Genomic DNA, 24,998 nt, shown 5'->3' with positions numbered 1-24,998 from the left:
CTGCGCGAACTAATTTCCATACCCTTAGCATAAGTGAGCAGTCCTCACCCAATCATTAACTAATTTTTGACTTTGTGGTGTCATTATGAAAGTTGAGTCCATAAAGATATCTATCCCGTATTACCATTTCACCCAGAATCATCCATGGGTTTTTTTCGGCAGCCATTTCAAAAGTGTAAAGGTGTTTTTTTATACACCCTGTTTAGCCAAAATTGCAAATGACTCTCATCGACAATTTCCATCTCCTGAACTTGTGGTAGTGCCTATTCATGCACTTTCTATACTTTGCATGTAGTGTCATGTAATCCGAAATGGTTTCAGACTATTAATTTATCATCCTCGTACACGCAACGGACGTCTGGGTACTGCACGCCGTGTGCTAGTCTTTCGGACTAGCGCACGGCAAACCGATGCACTATCACACGGCAGTCGTCTAGCAAAACTAAGACATATCATGTGACGCGCTCTAAACCAATGAAAAGGCAGAATATTGGTAAGGGGTGTTATAATATCGAACATTGTGAGAAACAACTCCCTCTGAAGAGACGTAGTTTTCGAGAAAGAAGTAATTTTCCACGAATTTGATTTCGATACATCAAGTTTAGAATTTGAGGTCTCGAAATCAGCTGAAAGCACACAACTTCATGTGACAATTTTTTTTTTTTTTTTTCATTCCTCTCTTGCAAGTTCGACGACCAATTTTAGCTCAAATTTTCACAGGTTTGTTATTTTTATGCATAATGTTGAGATACACCAAGTGAGAAGACTGGTCTTTGACAATTACCAATAGTGTCCACTGTCTTTAAGATTAATCCTAAGTTAGGACATGGAGGAATAATTTATTCCTCCATGGTTAGGACGAATACGAGATATCTCGAGAAACTCTTTGTGAAATTATCCCCAGATATAATGGGGAAGAGGGTATCCCCTTTTTCAGTGTGTTCCACTTTTTCCTGCATAAGTACCAAAACCATCGCCGAGATTCCGAGCACAAAATGAAAACGTTAACATTATAGGGGGAACCATATCGACCACCGGGTGAGAGAAGTATTGATTTGCTATCATAATACAGAAGACCATCCATAGTACTAGTTGGCAGCCGTTTTGAAAATTTGAAGAAAACAAATGCTAAAAATGTTATTATTATTTTGCATAATAATTTCAAACTTCAGATCGGCGTTGCATGCTCTCAGCTAGTATAGCCATTGTATAGCCAAGTCATCCCAAGACTCCCCTAGTTCATTCCACAAAGTGAATCCGTAAAGCGCACAACATAATACGTAAATGTAAAGTACCACATTTCACGGCACCATAAAAGGCACAATTCGGCAACACGATGCCCACCCGCCCCTGTGCCCCAGTTTAGAGCCTACACTGAGTGGCAATCCGAGTAGGGACATTGAGTGACTGCAATATCGTTTGTTTGTAGGACGGGCCCGATGCCATTTCGCGCGGAACACTCGGCTGAAGGAAATTATGGTGCTATGAATTATTGTGACGAAGTTTCCAAGTTAAAATAATTACGATCATTGGTTGCCGGTAGAGGGCGCAACATCGGCTGGCTGTATGTGTACTGTGTGTGTGTGATATGCATGAACGCTGGAATCTGAAGACCAGTCAGTCGACGGCACTGTGGAATGTCAATGTGCGGATGTGAACTCAACCAGAAATTTCTCCCACACTCCCAGCACTGTGTCTTGAGGTGCTCATGTCAGCTGATAACCTTTCTTTGGTTTTGTATGGATGCCTGATCAATGATGGGTGCGCCCACAAAGTGGACAGCTATTGTTGTGACATGCACGGACCGGGCTTCTGTGTTACCCCTTCAGAACGGTTAGTCAATGATGACGGAATGTCAATAATTATCCTCCCTGACTCTGTGTATTGTATCCTCCCCTTACCAGTTTTCACGCTATTATGCCCTTTTCTTTGAATTGGGAAAAAATAATGACGCCTTATATCAACCGATGACCTACTTATCTTCTTTTGTTAATATGAAGTATGCAAACATATATTAAAACTTGATGGACATGCTTCACACTACACACCGATCTTCGATGACTTCGACTGGCCCCATTTGTTTTGAGTTTTTCCTGTTTTCACGGCAAACAAGAAAGCATGGTTTCCCGGTGAAGCCATACGTGGAAGAAACATCTACAGTGACTACAAGTGTTCTTTGAGACTCTGTGTACGACTCTATAGCCAGCAGTTGTCTTCGTTTTATTCAAAATATTTTTTAATGAAATTTTGAAATTACCATGGTAATTTGTAAAAAATAACAAAAATAAATAATTTAATAAAAAGTGTGAATAATCATTGACATTGGCTTTCAAATCTGATTTTTATTTATTTTTTTCCCTTTGTTTTCTCTTAAAATTTATAATAAAGCGTATAAACAAACAGTGATAATTGAATCAACAAGCTGATCGTTTAAATTTTAATATTAATAATAATATTGATCGGAGGGTTAAAAAAAAAATCTCCAAAAATATTAGAAAATGATATAAGGCACATGGCTTCTTTAAGCCTCTGTATTTTTTTTCCAGAATGCTCAGAAAAATATTCAGTCACATGGTTTGATCATCATGATTTGTGAATTGAAATAGTGTTTGATGAAACTTTTTCGGTGGGCAAATATTTTTATATGGCCTCAACATTATGACATATTTTTGTACCTTGTAGAAATGCCTAAAATACCAAACTTTTTGCATTTATAAGTGCAAATATCCAGTAGAGCCTGGACTTGGGGGTCACTGGAAAATTGCTTGGGGGCCACAACTTGAAGTTATGCCACTGTCAGCCAATAGACCTTTATCATGGTGCAGCCATCTTGAATTCCCCCCCCCCCCATTGATATCAATGTAACCAAACCTAGGCTGGAATGGAACAAAATAGTCGGGTTCCTATTTGCAAAATGATTATTAGCAATCATTATTTTTATTCGATACGAGGAACATGACAAAGATGGGTGAGCATGAGAAAGGTCTATAGTGCCACTTGAGACAGATAGTTGGCGTCCATTCCAACACAATTTTATCCTTGTGTACTTTGGGGCAGTTTTATGAAAGGACTATGGTAATGGAGAGTGCAAACTTATTTTATGGACACTTAAATAAAAATTATTGTTTGTATGTCAACAGAGCTTGAAGTTCGTCAGAAGAAAGGTCAAATTGACCGTGATGTTCTCATCTTAACAGTTGAAGATCCTCATGCTAGGGTGGGATCAGGGGGTGCTACTCTCAATGCTCTCCTGGTGGTGTCGGAACATCTTAGCCAATGTCGGGGCTACACAGTAAGTCACAGTTATGCCCCTAAGAGGGTTCCCCCCTTCTTGAACCACCCAAAGGGCTGGAAATGTTGGTCATAAAGAAAAGAAAACATATGAGTATAAAATAAAACTGTCAATGTGAATAATCTATACTTGTGTTAGTTTTAATACTGTTTTTTCTTTTTCCCGCTAGGTTGTGAACTCGGACGTGCTGATGGATTCACATATTCTAATTTTCCACGTGGTATGTTTCCGTTTACTCTTTGGAGTTGAAAATGATACCCAATTAACCCAATGTTTTGCCCATTTGCTCCATCCATTACATTATTATTTTAAACTTAACATAGTATTATTTTTTTCATTTTACTATTACTTATTTTAGGCAATAGTTATTTTTCTCAGTCAGTTCTTGATTGTCTCTGATCTAAATCATTATTCTATTCAATAATATAATTTCTTTATTGTTCTCCCCTTTTCACCAATTTGGTGGCAATCCCTGAACAAAGAAATTGACAACATAAGGGGAACTGTCAACATGAATGTAGGGCTAGTAACTCAGTTGGTAAAGCACCAGCCGGCTATTGTAAACCTTAAGGTCGAAGGTTCAAATCCTGCTGATATAAAATGTTCGTTGTTCACCATTTAAAATAAATAAATTTATATTTACTGCCGTCTAAAAAGCAGTTTCCCGCCTTCGTGCATCACCAAGCTAATCCACCTCTTCAGTACTTAAGCAGAATGCAGCATCAGAGTCCAGCATTCTCCAGAAGACGATCAGAGCATACTGATCGAAACGTCGAGTTGAAACCAACGGTTCTTTTCAGAACCACCCCAACTCATTAGAGATAGTCATTACATGGTGTTACCGCAAACCTTTCTATATCCTATTTCCACCATGCAAAGTTTCAAATCCTACTTAAAAAGCAATTTGTTTTCTCTCTCTACAGGGTCGCAGCTTCTCATTTGATTCTTGTGGACGAGCATTTGTAACACTACCAGCCACACATGCAACCAGTGAGGAAAAAGGCTACGAGGGACTGGTTACAAATCTAGACAATCTGATCGATACTTTGACATACAAGGTGACTTGGGCAAGTCTAATCACAGACTGCCATTATAAAGTATGGAATGTCATTAAAGGCTGGGTCTGAATTGGTTACAATGCATTGAGGTCATTCAGGCTAGTCTTAAGAGGTAAACCAATGATGAAGCAATGGAAATGCGCAGATTTACACGCCGCGCACTTGTATTGGCCATTGAACAGCTTACCGCTTGACCTCGATGACCAATTGAGCCCAAATTTTCAAAGATTTGGGACTTCATGCATATGTTGGGGCACACCAAGTGAGAATACCGGTCTTTTCAAATAACAAAACGTGGCTAGTGCTTAAATCTTGAAGTTTGTTGATTAGGTGCATATTGCACCACAGCACCTTGTAAACCGTTAGGCCAAGTAAAAAAAGAAAACAGTTGATCGTCCGGGTTTTTCCAAAAAGAGGAGCATGAGGGCCTTTTTATTTTCTAGTTATTATTTATTTCAAAGGTGTCCGCCAAGCTGTTTATTTCAAATTGGCCAATAATTCGTCAGTGTAAAGTCACCACTAACAGTTCTTTTACAGATAATTACAAATACACAGAAACAACTTTTCTTTTTGATAATTTTTTTTTTATAAGAAAAGCAGTTAAAAAACAGGATGTGGCCTCAAAAAAGGATGAGGAAGGGGACGATCAACTGTTTTTAAAAAATTTATTTGGCCTTACATGGTATACTATGTAGCTCCACATTATAACTGACATCGAATTGGGCCCACTGATAATAGATATGCACTAAAGAGTGGTTAATTATTATTGAAATGCAGCTTTCTGTGGGATGCCCATCCGGGGTATGGGTCTGCAGTACCGATATGTTCCTCTTCGTACCGACCACGCCCAAGATCAACTGGGATGGTTTCGACGGGGCGTGTGTCATCGCTGTACCCGCAACTCGGGAGTACGCACGTAACCATGGCATCTACAGAATCGACAAAGAAGTAGGTCAAGATGGTGTTACTCTAATTTTAAGAAAATAGAATTAGTTGTTGTTAAATATTTACCAAGCAAAAGAACTATTTTATGGTTTATGGTTTATTTAAAAACATTTAAAATTTGCGATCCAACGACCCAATTGCATTTGGAACTCCTGCCACATAGAAGGAGGTGATTTCAAAGTCATCTTACTTTGTTACTTTATTTGTTTGTTCGTTTGTTTCCCACTCCAACATCCAACACAAAATTTTTGCTCATTGACAACTTTGATTCCCCTTGACCAATCTCCTCTACCCCCGCAGGGTTTTGTGGAAGACATTTTCTTCCGTGGTGGCCCTACGGCAATGAAGATGTGCTCATTACATAACGATAGAGGAGACCTTTCAGATGCGGAGGTTTCTTTGGTGTCCGGCATAGTGTTCCTCGGAGCAAGGTAATTCAAATTCAAACAGACGAAAAAATTATAACTTTGGCATTTACATTTATGTTCCGACAACCCCGTGTTCTGAAAGCCACCTAAGAATAATTAACACGTTTTAGGGTTAGAGTTAGGGCTAGGGTTATAAAGACAGTGGACACTATTGGTAATTGTCAAAGACAAGTCTTCTCACTTGGTGGGTCTCAACATATGCATAAAATAACAAACCTGTGAAAATTTGAGCTCAATCGGTCATCGAAGTTGCGAATAATAAAAGAAAAAAACACCCTTGTCACACAAAGTTGTGTGCTTTCAAATGCTTGAATTCGAGACCTCAAATTCAAATTCGGAGGTCTCGAAATCAAATTTGTGGAAAAATACTTCTTTCTCGAAAACTACGTTACTTCAGAGGGAGCCGTTTCTCACAATGTTTTATTCTATCAGTAGCTCCCCATTACTTGTTACCAAGAAAGGTTTTATGCTAATAATTATTTTGAGTAATTACCATTAGTGTCCACTGCCTTTAGAGGTTCGGGTGAAGATTAGGGAAATACAGTTGGGGTGTCAGAACATAGGGGTGTCGAAACATAGGGTTATTTCGAAATACACACATGTAGGGTTGTAACATAAAATAAGGCGAGCGGTTCCTAACTGCTCACCTTGTCACTTTGAATCCTTTACTCTGCAGGGCGGCAGAGAAGTTATTATCTCTCCATAGTCTTCCTGGGTTAGATGCTTGTACGTACATGGGACTAGACAGTGGCGTCAAACCAATTGAGGTAACAGTTGACTTTTTTGTTTATAAGTTAATTTTTGTTTCTTTCAAAAACAAGACACTAATTTTTGTTTAAAAGGTTGTGGGTTCGAATCCCACTGGAGTGCTATTGCCTGTAGATTTTTTTCCCAACAGAACTCGGAAAGTAAACATCGGTGCATTTCATATTCTTTATATCTGATTCAAATATAACATCTATTAATTTTTTTTCAATATTTATATTTTCAGTTGTCCCTGTACTTTGACGTTCTTCTGTGCTTAGCAAAAGATGTTACAGAGGAGGAGTTCGTCTCTGGAGAGAAGGGCAACAAATATGACAAAGCGTACCAGAAGAAACATTACAGTGAAGGGCTGATCCGCAGCGTTAGATCTCTAATGTGGAAGAAACTACGTGGGATACCAATGAAAGCTGGTAAGCCGTCTTTAGCTACTCGACTCAACTGATAAATACTCTTGAAATAGGGCAAGGCCATTTTGGGTTTCGGGTAAAAGGCATGAGCAAGACACTTCTCTTCACCCAGGGGTAAATGGGTACCTGTGAGGGCAGAGATGGTTGTTGTGATTGATTTAATTTAGTAGTGCATATTTGTTGCACAGGCATCATACTCCCTAGGTAGCTGAGGAACGAAATGGCCCAGTGACCAGGGGTAATAATGTTGGAAGCGCTTTGAGACGTCCCTTCAGCGGTGAAAAGCGCCATATAAAAACTGGTTATTATTTTGGTTGTCAGTCCCCACCTGGGCCCAATTTCATAGAGCTGCTAAGCACAAAAAGTTGCTTAGCATGACATTTCTTCCTTGATAAAAACGGGATTACCAACCAAATCTCCATGTGATTTTCAGGATAAGCAAACAACAGCTGAATATCAGTAACAAGCAATATGCAACAAACGGAAAATTTGGTTGGTAATCCTGTTTTCATCAAGGAAGAAATTTCATGCTAAGCAAATTTGTGTGCTATGAAATTTGGCCCTGATTGCTTGGGTTTTCCCTATTGGGGTTTTTCCTTCCACATCTACAGACAGACATTTCTTTATCATCTTCTTCACACAGTTTTCTGAGGCCTATGGGTCACAGTTCTAGTTGCTTGTATTCAGTGGAAGTGTTTTGCATGAGCTTTTTTTTCAAGGCCGATTTCCTGATCAAGACTCTGCTATGGTGGAAACAACAGGCCATTAATTACTTTTTGTGGTTAACATTTCTTGGTTCTGAAGAGAATATTCGAAGCATTCAGTCGTCGATTTCACAAAGAGTTAGGAATCGTCTTATCTCGAGTTAGTGACGAGTAACTCGTCCTAACTTAGGATTAATCTTAAGGTCTGTATGGTACAGTGCAGGGTTGGGACTCGTCCTAAATCATAAGATTACTCCTAAGTTAGGAAGAGTTTTGTGAAATCGACAGCAGACTAGTTAGTTAAAAACTGTCATTAATATTTAGTCCCTGTTTTGGCTCCGCCCTGACCCCAACCCCCACAGTGCTGATTGAAAACGCAAGGCATGACTACATGACAAGATCAACCAAGGAACATCTCAGACACGTGACAAACTGTCCGCTTCAAACCGAAGGAGATGCACATTTCAACTGGTCTAACATCACTCACTCACACATAGAGGTAAATGTGTGATACTCCAGATAAAAATGTATCTGAAAACCTAAAAAATAAAAATTCAACCACTGATTTTGGTTGTTACAAGTTATTGACCCGATTCACCTGACGTCATCATCAGAATAACCTTGGATGCGCCATTTTGGTGGTTAATGTCAACATGTGTTATTCAGTGAAGTGCGCATTTTAGGCGACACAGCATTTACATGTAAACCTATCGACCAATTGCAGCAGTCGTCGCGTGTGATGTGCGTGCAAGGGGACAATGTGTGTACATGCTGAAAATTGTGCACGGTTTTTCAATAGTTTCTCCTCATTCACGGATTAGGCCCAAATGCTCACCAGGGGTGGCTTTCACAAAGAGTTAAGACTAGTCTTATCTCGACTGAGGAAGAGTTACTCGTCCTAACTTAGGACTAGCAATACGGTTTTAATATCTCCTGGGACTAGTCCTAAGCAGAGCTAGGACATAGTCCTAACTCTTTGTGAAATCGACCCCAGGTGTGTTTTATGGTTTATCACAAAAACATGACCGCTATCTGCGACTGTTTTGTCGGCTCTACCAATTCTGTATGATAGTTTTAAGGTTCATATATTACACTTGTACTTTCAGGATTGCTGTGATGTGGACCACTCAGCCGTGATCACTAACTGCATCATGGAGGGCGGAGTGACAATAGGCCCCAACTGTGCAGTCTCCCACTGCCACCTCAAGGTCAGTTCTATAGTCTTCTTTGTTGCTGTTTACCTTTTATAATCAAGCCCACTTAAGCTCACAAAGCAAACTGAGGGACATACATGATTGAGTTATGGAATAAAATACAGCATGCTTAAAGGAACATTACCACATTACAGATTGGTAAGAAAAAAAATTGTCTAAGATCACAGATTTACTTAAAACTTTAAGTAGAAAAAAAATAAAACTTTAAATATTTTGTATGGGATGTTGTATTTGATGAGAAAAACATAAAAACTAATTTCCGTTTGGATTTTTTTGCTCAGCGAGTGTTTTATTCATTTTGGTGTTTTTAATTGATGTCATGCGAAAAATGTAATCGGTTTTCACTATTTTCTCGTGATCCAGATGGCCGCTTGATCTAAAACTTCTACAGCTGTGTCAGTTTATGTATGGTGGATTACATAAAGTGCTTACACTGCCAGCAGCTGTTTTGTTAGCAAAAAAACAATTCTGTAATTATCCTTTACTCAGAAGAGTGACTGCGTGTGACTTTATAATGTGTTTACCATTGTTGATATTTCTAAAGTTGGACCCATCATTGGAAACATAATAATTGAGTGCAAAAGGCACCGGAAATTACAAGCGTTGATTATGCTGTTTGGTCTAAGGACACAAATTTCATAATAATAATAATTATAGTAATAATAAAATAATAAGAGTTAACATTTCTATGGCGCTCTACAATGAACACAGACAAAATAAAATAAGTAGAAAACATAGCAAAAGAAAAATACTAGTTGCTCTCATCAGTGGGAAACAAAAACGTTTTGAGAGACCGCTTGAAGATCGAAGTAGACACTGCTTCTCGGACGTGGCAGTTGGTTCCAAAGCTTAGGAGCTGCATTGAAGAATAGAATACTTTTCATGATATAAAAATGTCATTATAAATACAATAGACCAAGTAATAAACCCCAACCCCAACTTTTGGTTTACTAAGAAAAGGCGACTGGGGGGTATTTGAACCTGCGATCTTATTATTTATGTGATGGCAATACTTAAGAGAGAGAGTGGCAACATAAGGGCTGGATGGCTCAGTTGGTAGAGAGCCGGCACATTAATCCGGAGGTCATTAATTTAAATTCCGCTCCCGTCAAATGTTTGTTGTTAAACTCAAAACTATAATTACGCGTATATTTTTGTTTTTCTCTCAGCGCAATGTTGTGATTCAGAAGGACTGTGTGCTGTCTAATATCTGCAGTAAATCCTCCAAGGTAAGATCAATCACAGAGAAGAAAACATAATGGGAGGTTTTCTTCCCCAAAATTATCGACACACTCTAGCAATTTTACAGAGCTAGTTTTGTTAGGTCGTGCTATTGTTGTTCTTGTGTTTCCTTTTCTAAAGAATTCCCTAAAAAAGTCCACAAGCAAGCTAGTATACAAATATTGACTGCTTCGACTGCTATGGTAAAAACTACGACTCCTGCGGTGATCCCCGGAGCGTGCGCCGAGGGAAAATGGAATGTTCCTGGGATCACAGAGGGAGTCGGAGTTTTAACCATATTACGAGTAAAAGCAGTCAATATTTGTTTTATAACACCCCATTAGACTATTTATCATCCTCCTACACGTAAAGTTCGTACGCGCGTTTCAGATACACAGATGCACAACTGATAGGGTTTGATGTGGGTAAAAAGACGTCTGGGTACTGCATGCCATGTGATAGTCGTCAGACAATCACACTATCACACGGCTACCGTTTCTGGTAAAACTAAGACATACATTGTATCATGGGACGCGCTCTATGCCAATGAAAAGGCAGAATATTTGTATGGGGTGTTATAACAACTTTTGTTATGAAAATATGTTGTCAAGAAATAAACCACTGGAGAAACTGACTGGGTAAATTTTTATTCATATTGGGGTTTATCAAAGACTTTTGTTTTTACCAGAGAGCGGACTGAAATGCCGGCGCTCTGTTAACTACCAACTCCAGCCTTAATGTAGGAGGTCTGCTTGTTTTGTCAATGTGTTTATTCATGGTAACGGGTTTGGTGTTCAAAGGCCCTGTCCCACTGCAGCAATAACGAGAACGATAACGATAACGATGCAAAGGGAACGCATTCTATTGGTTGAATGAGCGAGTGTGTATACTGCGTGGAGTAATCCTACCAATAGAATGCGTTCTCTTTGCGTCGTGATCGTTATTGTTTTCGTTATCGCTGCAGTGGGACTGGGCCTTTAGGGTAAAGATAAGTTACTGTAGGAATCAACCATTTGCTTTGGGCTGATTGTTTTTATTTCTCTGTCAAATTTCTTGGTCAACTTGGCTGTAGGTGTTGGCAAGACATCAGCTTTCTTCTGGAATTTTCTTACAAGGATTTCATGTTCGGCTTGGGGGAAGTCTGAAGACAACTCGGATGGTCTACACTGTCCTGGGAAAGTTTGACAATCTTGATGTAAGTTTATTTTAAAGAATTCATCTGGAACCAAATTCATGGTTCTGCATATTGCCAAATTTTGCACTTGCGATCACCATCCTTCGCTATGGTGCATGCGCCAAATTTCTGCGCTAGCGAGTGACAAATGTCTAGTACAGATGTGCACAAGCAAATCATCAATGCTAACCTGTGAAATAAGCTTGATGTAAGTGGCAAATTTCCGAATTCAGAAAGAGCAGGGCACACCCCTTGTCTTAGCGATAAGTGTAACTGGGTGTTTTTTGGGCATCACATTTGAAATTTGTTTGCAAAAGTTCTAAAACCCTCTTTCAAACAAGAAGGAAAACTCAATGTAGACACCAATCTTGTCCACCATACTATGACTGGGAAACAGTTTGTGGAAATGAGGCTGCAAACATGGCGAAGCACCCAATAGACGATGTTTCTGTTCAAAAAACACTGTATACGTCATGTTTGGCCGGGCAAAAAGACACGTAGTCATGGTAAGATAGCATACACTTTTAGCTGGCTGCCAAAACACGCGCGAATCATGTTATGGTTTTCGTGTGACGTCAGAGGTCACATCGTCTATAGTAATCCATATTATTTTGGAGCGTCGCTCTCTTTAAAACATGTGAAGTTAGCTCCAACAATTAAATGACAAGGGCCTTTGTGTGTGGTATACAAAACGTAGTACAGGCAATGGGTGAGACAAAAAACTATTGCAGAATTAGTAACAGACTTCTCTCTTTATTGAACCCCTCTTTTTTATACCGACAGACACCATACGTGAAAGGGACAAGTACAATCTGTAATTCGCCTTGGATTGTGTTCCTGACAAGAACTGGCATCGACAAAGAAGATCTCTGGTCCACTCATCAGGTGAATAAGCACCCACTGAATTGCATGCGTTGTACATTAAACCTTGGGGCCTTGTCACTGGCAACTTGGAGGCAACCAACTGCAGTGTGTGCAAACACTGCCCAATGACCACAAACTAGTTGACCTTTTCAAAGTTCACCTGGCCAGGTAGACTTTAGCAGGCATTCTGTATTGTTAGTATTGAACACCATCTGGAAACTTTTGTTTCTTATTTTGTCATTTATTTCAGACAGACTATGAACGCACTCTCTTCAATGCCAAACTCTTCCCAGTCTGGAACATTCAAGAAGACGTCGGCATCAGGGATACACTGTGGCTAGAAGGCGGGGAACTAGACCCCATCATGCTGGCAAGGTGGCGCTCCTCATGGCGTCTCTCTCTTGAAGAAATCTTGTCGTGCGTCGACCTCGCTGCTGAATTCGCTTGGAGAAGGTTGGTGCCCAAATGAGACTCATTAGTGTGAGAATTGGATTGAGTCAGAGTACCAGACATGCAGTGCAGTATGTCTAGAAATTGGGTGTCGCGGGCTTCCAGAGAGCATATCAGATTTTGTTTTTACCCATACACCGATGTGTGATAGCACTGTACACTCAGCACTTTCCCGAGTCCTGTGAAAAAATATCACAGTTACTCGGGTGGGATTCGAACCCACGACCCTTGCAATTCTAGAGCAGTGTCTTACCAACTCGACTACCGAGATTTCCCGGTAGCTAGAGGCAGTTCGAATCCTATGATTTGGCAGTGGGTACGGCAACGATATAATAGATGTTAAAAGAGCATCATTTCTCAAAGCAGTGTCTTACCAACTAGACTACCGAGATTGCCCGGTAGCTAGAGGCAGTTCGAATCCTATGTTTTGGCAGTGGGTACGGCAACGATATAATAGATGTTAAAAGAGCATCATTTCTCAAAGCAGTGTCTTACCAACTAGACTACCGAGATTGCCCGGTAGCTAGAGGCAGTTCGAATCCTATGTTTTGGCAGTGGGTACGGCAACGATATAATAGATGTTAAAAGAGCATCATTTCTCATTACACCCAGTTGTTATCTGTTAGAGGAACGTAGATATCCTCCATCAAGAAAATGCAGCCCAATCAGGATAAGAGTATGATTCAATCGGGATAAAGGTTCTTGTCTGTTGGGATAGTTTTTATATTAGAGAGGTTTCGCAGAGTCACCGATACTCTTACGTGAACGGATACGTCATAATACGTCATCACTTTTTGAGGTCCATGTGACGTATAACCGTTGTACACAAGTTAGAATAGTTGCTAAAAACGGGAATCTGTCGCCATACACGTAAGTAAACAACAAGTATATTTTGTTCATGTTTTTGTAGTGGATTGCTATTTTTTAATGTACCAGGTTTTCACCATGTCTATTAGAGGTATCATACATGGATGTATATGGACATTTGTTAACCACCATGCTTCAGAAAAAGAGAAATGGCGATTGTCCATGGGTGCAGCCATTTTGTTAATAGCGCCCTCTTGAGCCTCAAGTTGAGGGTATTCGTTAGAATTTTGCGAAACATAACTAAACAGCTCACTTGACGCGGACGCGCACGGTGCGATATCTGTAGTATGCGTATTCGTATTCGCGACTCTGCGAAACCTCTCTCGTGTCTCTAACTTCTCCTCTTATTGCCGACCTTCGCTTGCTCAGAATCCCTTAAAGGATACAGTTTAAAATCCTGACATTTGTTTTTAAAGGATTTGGGTACTTCTTGTTACACAAAACACAATGTCAACAGATTTACATTAAACTTGCATTGTTTGAAAAAAATGATAGTAGAAAATATTAACAGCTGATGTGATGTAGTTTTTTGAGAAATGAGTTAAACAATGTCACAAAGATATGTGTTACATGCCTAAAAAATTTTTGTCTTTAAAGACAACAATTATTTTCGTTGAATTGTTTTACTCATTTCTCAAAAACTACAGCACCTTAGCTTGAAGTAATATTTTGTATATCTCAATTTGGGTAGTTTGAACACCATCGATACTGTGAGTAACACGACTGACTGTCATTTTAATTGTAGGGACGTTTTCTACGATGGAGGTCGGCGAAGGGTACGGGAAGTTCTGATCCGAGGTGGGAACCAGATTCTGATGCCGTTCTTCAGAAGTGCCGCAGCGGAGGGCTACGGCCAGCAGACTCTGGAGTGCATAGATCAAGGTATAATAATAACTATTATAACTGTAAATGGAAGTTACAGAGTGAGATTGTTCAGACTTTTGGCTGAATTCAGACTTTTCATGTCGGCCTGGTGAAGAAAATCAGACAATATTTTTTCCCACAAATAAAGAAAAATCCTGCTCATTGGTCTACTTCTCTAGTGCTTTGGATACTGTTTCTAAAAGCTCCTTGGAATCTATAACCCCAGGGGTTACCAAACGGTAGAAACGGCATCATTTCAACATGCCTTTGAATTTGTATCCAAGTTTATGACTTTTAGACGTTAGCAGTGACTCTCATCACCCCTGTTAACAGTAACTTTCAACTTGTATAATATATATATTTATGCAAAGTTTTATCTGTTATTCTTTTTGAATGATACCCTTGAATGGCGTTTATCCGCTATTGGATGTCAAATAAATAAGTAAATATCTTAAAGCGCCGATATCCGCCGAGGCAGGCTGCGCTCATGGCGCTGCTGTCCAAAAATAAAACCAACAAGCAATGAAAGTAGCATCACATAATAAAAATGAAAAAGTTCAACAAAATGCTTCTTTATACAGTGATTTTTTTAGCTGTTCTTGAATACGCCAAATGAGTTTGACAGTTTCACAGTTTCAAGTAGGTAGTTCCAAAGCCTCAGTTCTGCACTCTGAAACTTTCCCTCCCGCCATCCCGCCCCCAGTAGCAATGACGCTACAGTATTCTTCAAACCACAGTGCCTAGCTTCAAGTCTGTACTAAAAATATGAATTGGAATTTTTTTTTCTTTATTCCAACCAGGAATTTGTGAGAGCAACTCGCCGAGCATAGCGGCTCGAGGTCTTGCTTTCATTGCTAACGTCCTGGGTGCTATGGCCAATGGAAAGGGTGGTTTGCGTAGCGGACCAGCGGCTAATGCTGCATGGCAAAGTGCCTTTAACCTGCTTGAGGTAAGAGACCAAACGACCCCCCCCCCACCTGTTCCCCCCCCCCTCTAAGAATAATGCTAACGCTTAAGCACCATTTTATGCTATATCTGTTTACCGATAAGCAGCCATTGTTAGGTGTTGCACAAGTCTTTAGAAAATAAAATTCACAATTGAGCGGAGCAGGCAACTAAAGATTTGTACGTGATAAGAAAACTTGGCAGATATAAAGTAGACTACAGATGTTGTTGTGCTATTTTTTATTGAGTTTTGAGTATTTCAAAATGCAAAATTTCTTCTATTGTTTAATTTAAACCAACAAACAAACAACAAACTGTTTTTGACAGGAGGGTAAGATCTGTGAAGGAGTGAAGGCTTTAGCAAAGGAGCGTAACAATTGGCTGAGTAGACCAGACCGACTCGTCCGAGCGGCAAGACACTATGAGGGTGCTGATCAGATCTTTATTAGGCTCTCTGTGATGGCCTCCAAAGAGGTGAGTTTCTCGTGAGGCGGTGATGAATGTTCTAAACTTCAAAGGGCGCCACCAAGCATCCTTAGCGGACATGTTAACAATTAACAAAACATTCAATAAAACAGAGACTCCTCACAACCTCTCCCGCCTAGTTGTCATCGTCTCTTGATGACCAGGGGTATGGTATGGTTAGAGCAGCGGAGAGAGAATAACTATTATAACTTTAACAATTAACGAAATGAAACGGAGACTCCTCCCACAATGGCATGGAAGCGAGTTTTTCATAAGGCATCCAAAAGGTGAGTTTCTATGCCGTTATGGTTATGGCAACATGGGTGAGTTTCTCTTGATGCTCACTGATTTGGCAACAAAAGAGGTGAATTTGTCATGAGGCTTGCTGTCATGGCAACAAAAACGGGCAAGTTTTTCATAAGCCTGTTTTTCAAATACAACAAAAAGGGGAGTTTCACTTGTTATGGCAAATAATTTGCAAAGAAACAGTCAACTTTTCTTGTTTAACAAGCAAGTTCTATATTTCTGGTCAGGGTCATCAAACTAAGGGTGCGATCGATTAGCTTCCCTGGGTCGACCCTGGACTGCCCCTGGTACATTCGAATAGCTTTGACGTCATTCCAGGGGCTCACCCGGGTCAGCCCCTAGTGCCCTGGTTGTGGAACAGGTCACTTGGGGCTGGCCCGAGGTGCATGGCGTCACCAATAGAGGTTGAGTGATCGTTCGATTAGCTCTTGTCAGGGGCTCACCGGAGTGAGCACCACGGGGTTGACACAGGGAGGCTAATCCATTGCACCCTACAGCCCGACAAACTTTCCTCAAAGCACTTCTAAAGCAAGGGATTTCCACAAAGACTTTTCTACTGATTCTTTTCTGTCTTGGTTTCGTAGTTCATTTCCACAAAGCCGTGTGATGCTCCTCCGATGAATAAATGGGTGACGGCAACTTGCCCGGCTAGAATGGACTTATCTGGTGGTTGGTCTGACACTCCACCAATCACCTACGAGCACGGCGGGGCTGTCATCGATGCTGCAATTCGATTGGACGGCAAGAAGCCAATAGGAGCCAGGGCCAGGAAGATTGAAGAGTAAGTCTGTCTGATTTGTGGTTTTTGGTAGAGTCAGGTGATTCTATCATACAACCGAGAGAAGATTCCATCAAACTCAAGGGTCATGGTTCAGTCAATGGAACTTTCTACCTATTAGAAAACAAATCCATTTTAAGATTGCTCTTCTTGGTTTTAAATGCTTTAACCAAATTGTTCCCTGATACATTTCCACTTTACTGTCACATTACACTCCATGATTTCTTCGGTCCACTTCTGACATCACTCGTCAATGTTACCCGAGCAAAAAAAAATAAAATAAATATAGCTAGGCTGTTTTGAAAAGCCAAAGAGGAAATCAGCTGATGTTGCATGCCTGTCTGTTGCTACCAACCGTCTCAAAAATCCTGCATTGATTTCTGCAATGGTTTGTTTGTCTGTGTCTATTACAGGCCACATATTATACTGGTTCTAGGGAAGGACCCATCTCAGAGTGTTCAGATTGTCTGCGAGGAACTGTCTCAAATCAAAGACTATAACAATCCACAGGCTTTAGGTACGTCTTACATGTAGGTCGTGGTCTTAATAGACAGATCCATTACGCTCCGCATCATTGCATATTGACCAATCACACCCCCTTTGTGCAACCATAATTATGTCCAACAAATTAAGGTCCGACATGCGTGCGCGTATGCGAAGCGCTGACACAGCAAGAGTTGTGCAGAATGGCATTGGAGAGGCCCACGTGTTCTTGCTCACACGTGGGCGGAGCCTAATGGATCGGTCTATGGCTATGGCTGTTGCTAAAGGGTGATGCTAGGGACAAACTATCCTTCAATCACGGGTGTGATTTATCCAGTTTCTTTTATAAATGGAATTCTTGTTTTTTTTTTTCCTTAAAAAAAAGAATGAAATTCTGATTTTTTTTTTTTATATAAAACAAATTCTAAAAGGAATGGAGATAACCTTATAATAACAGATTGCAGAGTAGGGTTTTAAAAACCAAATTTTTTAACTTGCATGCTTTCGTCCTTTGCGCTCAAAGTTCAGTTTTTCTTTCTTAAAGGCAGTCGTATGGACACTATTGGTAATTGTCAAAGACTAGCCTTCACAGTTGGTGTATCTCAACATATGCATGAAATAACAAACCTGTGACAATTTGAGCTCAATTGGTCATCGAACTTGCGAGGTAATAAACACCCTTGTCACACGAAGATGTGTGCGTTTAGATGGTTGATTTCGCGACCTCGATTTCTAAATCTGAGGTTTCGAAATCAACTTCATGGAAAATTACTTCTTTCCCGAAAACATGGCACTTCTCAGAGGGCGTCGTTTTTCACAATGTTTTATACTATCAACCTCTCCCCATTACTCGTTACCAAGTAAGGTTATATGCTAATAATTATTTTGAGTAATTACCAATAGTGTCCACTGCCTTTAGCAGCCTGTTACATCCCTGTTCAATGCATCATTGTGGCAACCAAGCTGTAGCTGATCAATTCACTTGTTGCTATGATGTTGCATGGCATGGTGTACCAGCTCCCTCCTATTGTGATTTCACACCTGGTTCCCCAAGGATGACCCGTAAGGAGTCCTGTGGGGGCCCTGTCCAAAAAGGAGTGTAAAAGGAGTAGGTCTTATACAAACCAAGTCCCAACACACCTTGAAGGAAAATACTGAATGATGAAGCACCTTGAGCGTCACTGACTGACAGATATTATTCATTGTGATGGTTTCGTATTAACCTCTATAGGAGCTTTGTTAAAGGCAGCAGTACACTGTACGGAGTTGGTAAGCCTGTCCTCATCCGAGTCACTACGAGACCAACTGATGAGGCTATACGGATGCGGGATTGAGCTCAACACGTGGTCAGATCTACCTCATGGATCAGGTAAGGGTTAGCCTTTATCTACCAGTGGGTGGGGATTTCAGGATACTATGCACGGTTGTGCCACCATCCTATTCTATGTTGAAAGGTTTTCGAATGGTTAGTCAAGTCACTGGAAACATGGGAGTGTTGTCAGCAGGGCTCGAATTTGGGGAAATTTCCCAAAAGACTAGAGAGGTTGAAGATAATTTCTTTTTTATTGGACCAGAGAGTTTGCGACAAGACCAGAATCAAAATGATAAGAACACTGTACAGTTTCACATTTGAGCCGGTTTTTTTTTTTAACGAGCTTGGCAAGAGAAAGTTTTTCTGATTTGTCATTTAAGGGTAATACTCAAAAGAAATGAAAGATACTTGTTTTTATCAGTTTAAAATAAAAATGCAGTGATTTGTATTTTTTTCAAAAACACAAAACTGCCGGACTTGGTTGGGCGTAAGTCTACTGGCCCAATTTTAAAATCACAGGCCTGATACTTCACAGAGGCACAAAGGCGTTTGCCTCCATGCCTCCTGCTGGTCATTGCCTTGGTGCCCTTGAAATGCTCAAGTAGAAATTTACACTGTTTACCAAGGATAAAATGCCTCTGTGCCTTTGCCCTTTCAAAAGCGACCGTATTGAATAACCCCTTTTTGCTATGAAAAGTCGCCATCTTGTGGGGCAAACCGTATGCGCGTCTAAACGCATACATCATCAAAGCACGCAGCACGCAACATTCCCGGTTTGATATCTACGGCACATGCACGCACACACCCACGCACAGCCCAGGTCAAAATTCCAGTTGAACCTAGTTAAACTTTGTTTAACTGGAACTAGTTGAAAACCAGTTGATAAACTAGTTAAACACAGTTAAAACCAGTTGGTTTAATATGGAAAATGGACAGAAACCTACTGATTTATAATTTCAACCTAGTTGAGCACAGTTAAACCTAGTCCAAACCAGTTGGTTAATATGGAAAATGGACGAGTTTGGTCACTATCCAGTTGAACCAGTTGATCCCAGTTAACTAGGTTCAACTGGAATTTTGACCTGGGAGGCACCGTCGCCATCTTGTAGGTCAGATATTTGAGCCGCGTGACGTCATATTCAATACGGTCTATAGGCCTGAAATCTCTTGCCTCTTGCACAAGTGTTAATTTTGAGCCCTGGTTGTAAGTTTTTCCTTTGTTTTGGAAACAGGTTTAGGAACAAGCAGTATTCTTGCGGGGGCCGTCATTGCAGTGCTGTGGAGGCTATCGGGCAAGGCCTACGAACACGCTTCACTTATACATGCAGTAAGTTTGCATCTTCATCAAAAATGTTGGTCCCATGTGTTGTGTAACGCATGTAAAAGAACCAAGTGCACTTATCGAAAAGAGAAGGGGTTCGCCCCAGTATTTCTGGCTGTGGCTGCTTAATGCGCCGTAGCACCTTGTAAACCCATATCTGCTTGCGACATAAACGTGAAATCGGCTGCAGGTGCTACATAATTGGGTCTCAGAATTCATCTCTTCAATCACCTATCTTTCTGAAAGTTTGTATATACTCAGCGCCTTGAGTACCTTGTTGGTTTGTTTGCTTAAATGATCTTCCCATCAAGGGAACTCGGCAAACTCCCACAAGGGATATAAACGCCAAGCTGGCAACAGCCAATCTCTCTCACAAACATCGGTTTAACGTACGTCTATGATTTTATGAATGACACAAATGAAGAAACTGTGATTCATTAACTAGTCGACAATATTTATTCTAGTCATTGTGAAATCAGCGGTTAGCTGGGGGATTCGAACCCACAACCTTGTGATTGCAAGTCCTGCAGTCTAACCACTTGACCATGGTGATAATGGTACGTGCGCTCTATAAGACCTCAATATTATTATTATTATTTGTTTACACATCCACCAGTGCAATACCCATTAAGCCCTAACATGATGGTGATTAGGAATGAGAGGAAGAAAATCCCCAATATGGAAGTGTCGCGGTCGAGCGGTTAAGATCACCGAATTCAAAACTCTTGTGTTTCTGATCAGCAGAGTGTGGGTTTGAATCCCCAGCCGTGACACTCGTGTCCTTAAGCAAGACACTTAACCATTGCTTCGTCCTTCGGATGGGACGTTAAGCCGTTGGTCCCATGTGTTATTATCACATGTAAAAGAACCCAGTGCATTTATCGAAAGGGGTTCACCCTGGTGGTCCTGGTCTGATCGTCAGCAATTTGCGCCACAGCACCTTGTAAAGCATTACATGGTGCGATCAGAATTAGGTCTCATACTTCAAACGTAGTCCCACATCTGGCAGGAAATACTGTATGTTACAGCACCAGGAGCGTCACTTGGTGACGGACATGTGCGCTATATAAGAAGCCACAATTATTATTGTTACTATTTAAATGGGGATAAACCCCTTGTATTTAGCAATCAGGCAATTCAGGGGTCTTAATTGCAACTAGCCTGCTAGCCCGGGACTACCAGATTTACAGCCGGGCTATACTCATTCTTCCAGTTTATGAATTATACCGGAGTCTTTGGAGGTATAAGAGTTTGAGCCGTTTTGTTGTAGGTACTTCTTTTGGAGCAGATGATGACTACGGGTGGAGGATGGCAGGACCAGGTCGGAGGTCAGTACACCCAATCACCATGGTAATGACCTACTATGGGTCAATAGTGGTCTATTCCATTAAGCTCCACCCCCCCCCCCCCAATCCTCAATGCCCTGAGTGTGACCTACAGGTACTAGACGATTGGTTAAAGGACTGGACTCAAGCTCTGGTTTTTCTGATAAGCAGAGTGGAAGTTTGAGTCCCGGTCGTGGCACTTGTGTCCATTAGCAAGTCAATATTTTACCACAATAGGAGACTTTCCAACGCTAGGTGGCAGCAGACATACCGGGTAAGTTTCCATTGTTTACGTAGTTCTGAACATGCGCATAATTCTGAGAACAATGGATTTACCCGGTAAGTCTGCTGCCCTCTATCGTCCCAGAAAGTCTCCCATTGCTTTGTCCTTCAGAGGGGACATTATTACGCCATAGGTCCTGTGTACATGTACCACAGGGTTAGTAGTGCACTTATTGTAGAAGCGTAGGGGTTAACCCGGTATTTCTGGTTCGCAGAAAGCACCCTAGTTTATAGGTTTTCTCAGGCTTCTGAACTACAGTGATGAGGTTCACTTAAAGACAGTGGACACTATTGGTAATTACTCAAACTAATCATTGCCATCAAACCTTTCTTGGTGACGAGTAATGGGGAGAGGTTGGTGGTATAAAACATTGCGAGAAACGGCTCCCTCTGAAGTGCCGAAGTTTTGGAGAAAGAAGTAATTTTCCATGAATTTGATTTCGAGACCTCAGATTTAGAACTTGAGGTCTTGAAATCAGCTATCTAAACGCACACAACTTCGTGTGACAAGGGTGTTTTTTTCTTTCATTATTATCTCGCAAGTTTGATGACCGATTGAGCTCAAATTTTCACAGGTTTGTTAATTTCAGCATATGTTGAGATACACCAACTGTGAAGGCTAGTCTTTGACAATTACCAATAGTGTCCACTGCCTTTAAGTTGACATGTAGAATTAAATTGAGGCTTTTTCCCCCCCCTCACCACTTCAGGCTGTACTCCTGGTGTCAACATTGGCCATTGTGAGGGCAAACTGCCCCTCAAAGTAGACATCACCCCCGTCCCACTGAGTGAAGAGATCCAGTGCAAGTTCAACCAGCACTTTCTACTTGTGTACACTGGAAAAACTAGACTGGCCAGGTTAGTCCTCCAAGTATTTAGGGGGATAGTCTCTGACTGCCTCGAAGGGGAGGGAGGAACGCTTGAGTCACTATGTAAGACTAATATATACTTTTGAGAAGTCTATCTTTTTTAAATGAATACTACCTTTTTAAGTTGTGGAGAAAATTTCATATTAATTGCACAACCAATGTTTTTGTAAAACAATCAGAATGCAGATTTTTGTTTACATGCTCTTACTATAGATGTGCACAAACTGTATGTTATGAAATATCAGTGTATTTTTTTTGGGGGGGGGGGAGTTTTATGTTTTTGTTGTTTTTACTTTCTCATCTTTTCCTCTTCCCCACCAACCCTTAAAAACTCTACAGGAACTTGCTCCAAGATGTCATCCGGAACTGGTATGCAAGGTCGTCGCTTCTAGTGGAGAATTGCGACAATCTGACACGGAACGCCTGGGAGTGTCGGCAGGCTTTCTTAGATGGTCAGTTGAAATTGAATCAAATTGATAAATTAATAAGCTTAAAGGGAATGTTTACGTTTGGTAATCGTTCTTTAAATTAATGGCAATACAAATTACTGGTGAAGCCTACAGCAGCCTATAGTATAAAGCATTTTAAGAAGCGCTCCACTTCGATGTAAAAAGATATAAGTTTTTCGCCCTTAATTGAGAACACTACTCAGATTGTGTTTTCCAAGGGATTATTCTTCCTGCTCTGTATTTTCGACTATATCTCAAATTAGTTTTTTATTATATACATCTACATTTGTACAGGGTTAAAACAATAGAACGGCTCCCAAAGCAAAAGGTATACTTTGCCTTTTTAAAATGATTGTATTGGGAGTTTTCTTTACACGCTTTACCATATCATTTTAACTTGCAATTTGACTCTCAAAGTGGCAAGCGTTGAGAAAGATAGCCACCTTTGGCCTTGGTGTAAAAGGTCAACCTCGTAGAACTCCCAAACACTTCATCGAAAAGAGTAAGCGTCAGTTTAAAGAAGGCTGAGGAAACCTCTTATAAATTACAAATACTCTATCACCATTTTTAATAGGTGACCTCCCAAGAGTGGGTGCCTGCCTAGAGAGGTATTGGGCCCAGAAGAAGGTGATGGCCCCAGGCTCGGAGCCACTAGCCGTCCAGCGAATGATGGAAGCACTACGGCCGTACGTCTATGGTCAGTGTCTAGCTGGCGCTGGGGGCGGTGGCTTCATGTATGTGATGACCAAAGAGCCCAATGCTATCGGTCAAGTCAGAGAAATACTTGGGTCACTTGAGGTAAGCTCTCGACAAAATTTGTTTAACCCAGCCCCCCCCCCCCTCATTTTTTTCCCCGGAAAGATTCACATGTTCAGACAAATGCAGTTGTTGCCCATTAAGCCTTCTTATTGCATGGTAACAAATTTCATAGTCTTAGACTTGACATAAAGACAAGCATGACGCTAGCATTCAGGCCGGGGTCTGTCCAATTCCATGTTCTTGTGGTAAAGTGTACATTGGCGAGACCGGTAGAGACCTCACTACCAGGCTGACAGAAAATATTTTGCCCATGGTCGAAAAGGGGAATACGAACAAATCTGCCATTGTCGGGATTCAAACCACCATACTTGATTCAACCATCAGAACTTGTGTCCAACACAGTAGACCACATGACCATGACATGCATACAGTGCCTTGTTTAAAGCCCAAGTCACATTTTAAAAGAATCTTGATCACCTTTTTTACACAGGGTTTAGATGACATCTCAATACACACCGTGGAACTCGATCCCCAAGGCATTGAGATAGAGGTTGAGGATTAAATCCGAAGAGGTTTTGGGCACATAAAGACTCTTCACAAAATGAGGAACGAGGTTGTGGAATCCGCTTGGACTGCATCTTGATGTTTCTGCGGAAGCCCGGTTCGCATATTTAATTTTTTTACACCACTGTTAGAGAATTTTCCTAAAAATGCTGGAGATTTGTTTTTTTGAAATGAGTGAATCAGTTAGTTTTTCTTCAATAATTATTTTGCAATTACGATGACTCTTTGGGCCCAAATGGTTACAGGCTTGTTATTTTATGAACAATGTCGGGATACACCACATGAGTATATATGTATTTTTTTTAAGTGGGTAGCATATTATATTTTTTGTTTCTATAGTTTACACATCACAGGGTATATCAATATAGGAGTAACTATAAATATGAATAGTAAACTTGCAGGTATAACTATGAGTAAAAATCTCTTTTGAAGGAGTGGTGGCTCTGAAAAGAGCCGGTTTGGTCTCGACGTTTCAAACAGTATATACTCTGCTCATACATCAATCTGTTTAAATAAATCTTTTGCATATTTTATCACGAATGTCTTCCTAGATCCGACACAAAGTGAAATGCTTTATTTTCGTTCTACAATCACATTGTGCCTTAAAATGACATTCATAAATATCTCGAGACAGTTTCCTACTCCTATTGGTGGAGAGCGCGTCGCGTGGGTGTGCATAAGCCTTTTGTTAATGCACGCTGGAGCTCTGTTTATGCACACTGAGCTGGCTGCCGCGTGTCGGGTGCGCAAGAAATATCATGCGCAACGCGATTCATAGCTATCAGCGCGTAACCTAAGCGCGCGCGCGCGTACACACAACCCACGCGCATCGAACAGATTCTTCACAAAGTTTTGGAAAACAATATTTCAAACCTCAAATTTTCAAT

General features: G+C 40.8%; 1 protein-coding gene across 3 annotated transcripts; it reads left to right on the top strand.

The window, feature by feature from the left end:
* The first annotated feature begins 1,604 nt into the window (after positions 1-1,604).
* LOC117289500 (L-fucose kinase-like) lies at positions 1,605-24,970 on the top strand. 3 transcript variants are annotated; one of them, XM_033770644.1, is made up of 26 exons: positions 1,605-1,833; positions 3,141-3,292; positions 3,462-3,512; positions 4,216-4,350; positions 5,128-5,298; positions 5,596-5,726; positions 6,400-6,490; positions 6,715-6,898; positions 7,962-8,098; positions 8,706-8,807; positions 9,983-10,042; positions 11,107-11,229; positions 11,992-12,093; positions 12,323-12,525; positions 14,135-14,271; positions 15,054-15,202; positions 15,526-15,672; positions 16,554-16,750; positions 17,161-17,264; positions 18,462-18,599; positions 19,775-19,869; positions 21,134-21,191; positions 22,181-22,328; positions 22,679-22,791; positions 23,363-23,586; positions 24,038-24,970. In XM_033770644.1, the coding sequence occupies exons 1-26, from the start codon at positions 1,755-1,757 to the stop codon at positions 24,107-24,109; spliced, it is 3,303 nt and encodes a 1,100-aa protein (XP_033626535.1). In that variant the 5' UTR covers positions 1,605-1,754; the 3' UTR covers positions 24,110-24,970. The 3 variants fall into 3 exon arrangements, with proteins under 3 accessions (XP_033626535.1, XP_033626536.1, XP_033626537.1); XM_033770645.1 differs by lacking the exons at positions 22,679-22,791; positions 23,363-23,586; positions 24,038-24,970 and having other exon boundaries at positions 21,134-21,213; positions 22,181-22,301; XM_033770646.1 differs by lacking the exons at positions 21,134-21,191; positions 22,679-22,791; positions 23,363-23,586; positions 24,038-24,970 and having other exon boundaries at positions 22,181-22,322.
* Positions 24,971-24,998: the final 28 nt, after the last annotated feature.

The sequence above is a fragment of the Asterias rubens genome, chromosome 4, assembly GCF_902459465.1.
Source record: "Asterias rubens chromosome 4, eAstRub1.3, whole genome shotgun sequence".
NCBI lineage: Eukaryota > Metazoa > Echinodermata > Asteroidea > Forcipulatida > Asteriidae > Asterias > Asterias rubens.
The sequence above is the reverse complement of the archived record's forward strand: the minus strand, read 5'-3'. Positions and strand labels throughout refer to the sequence as shown.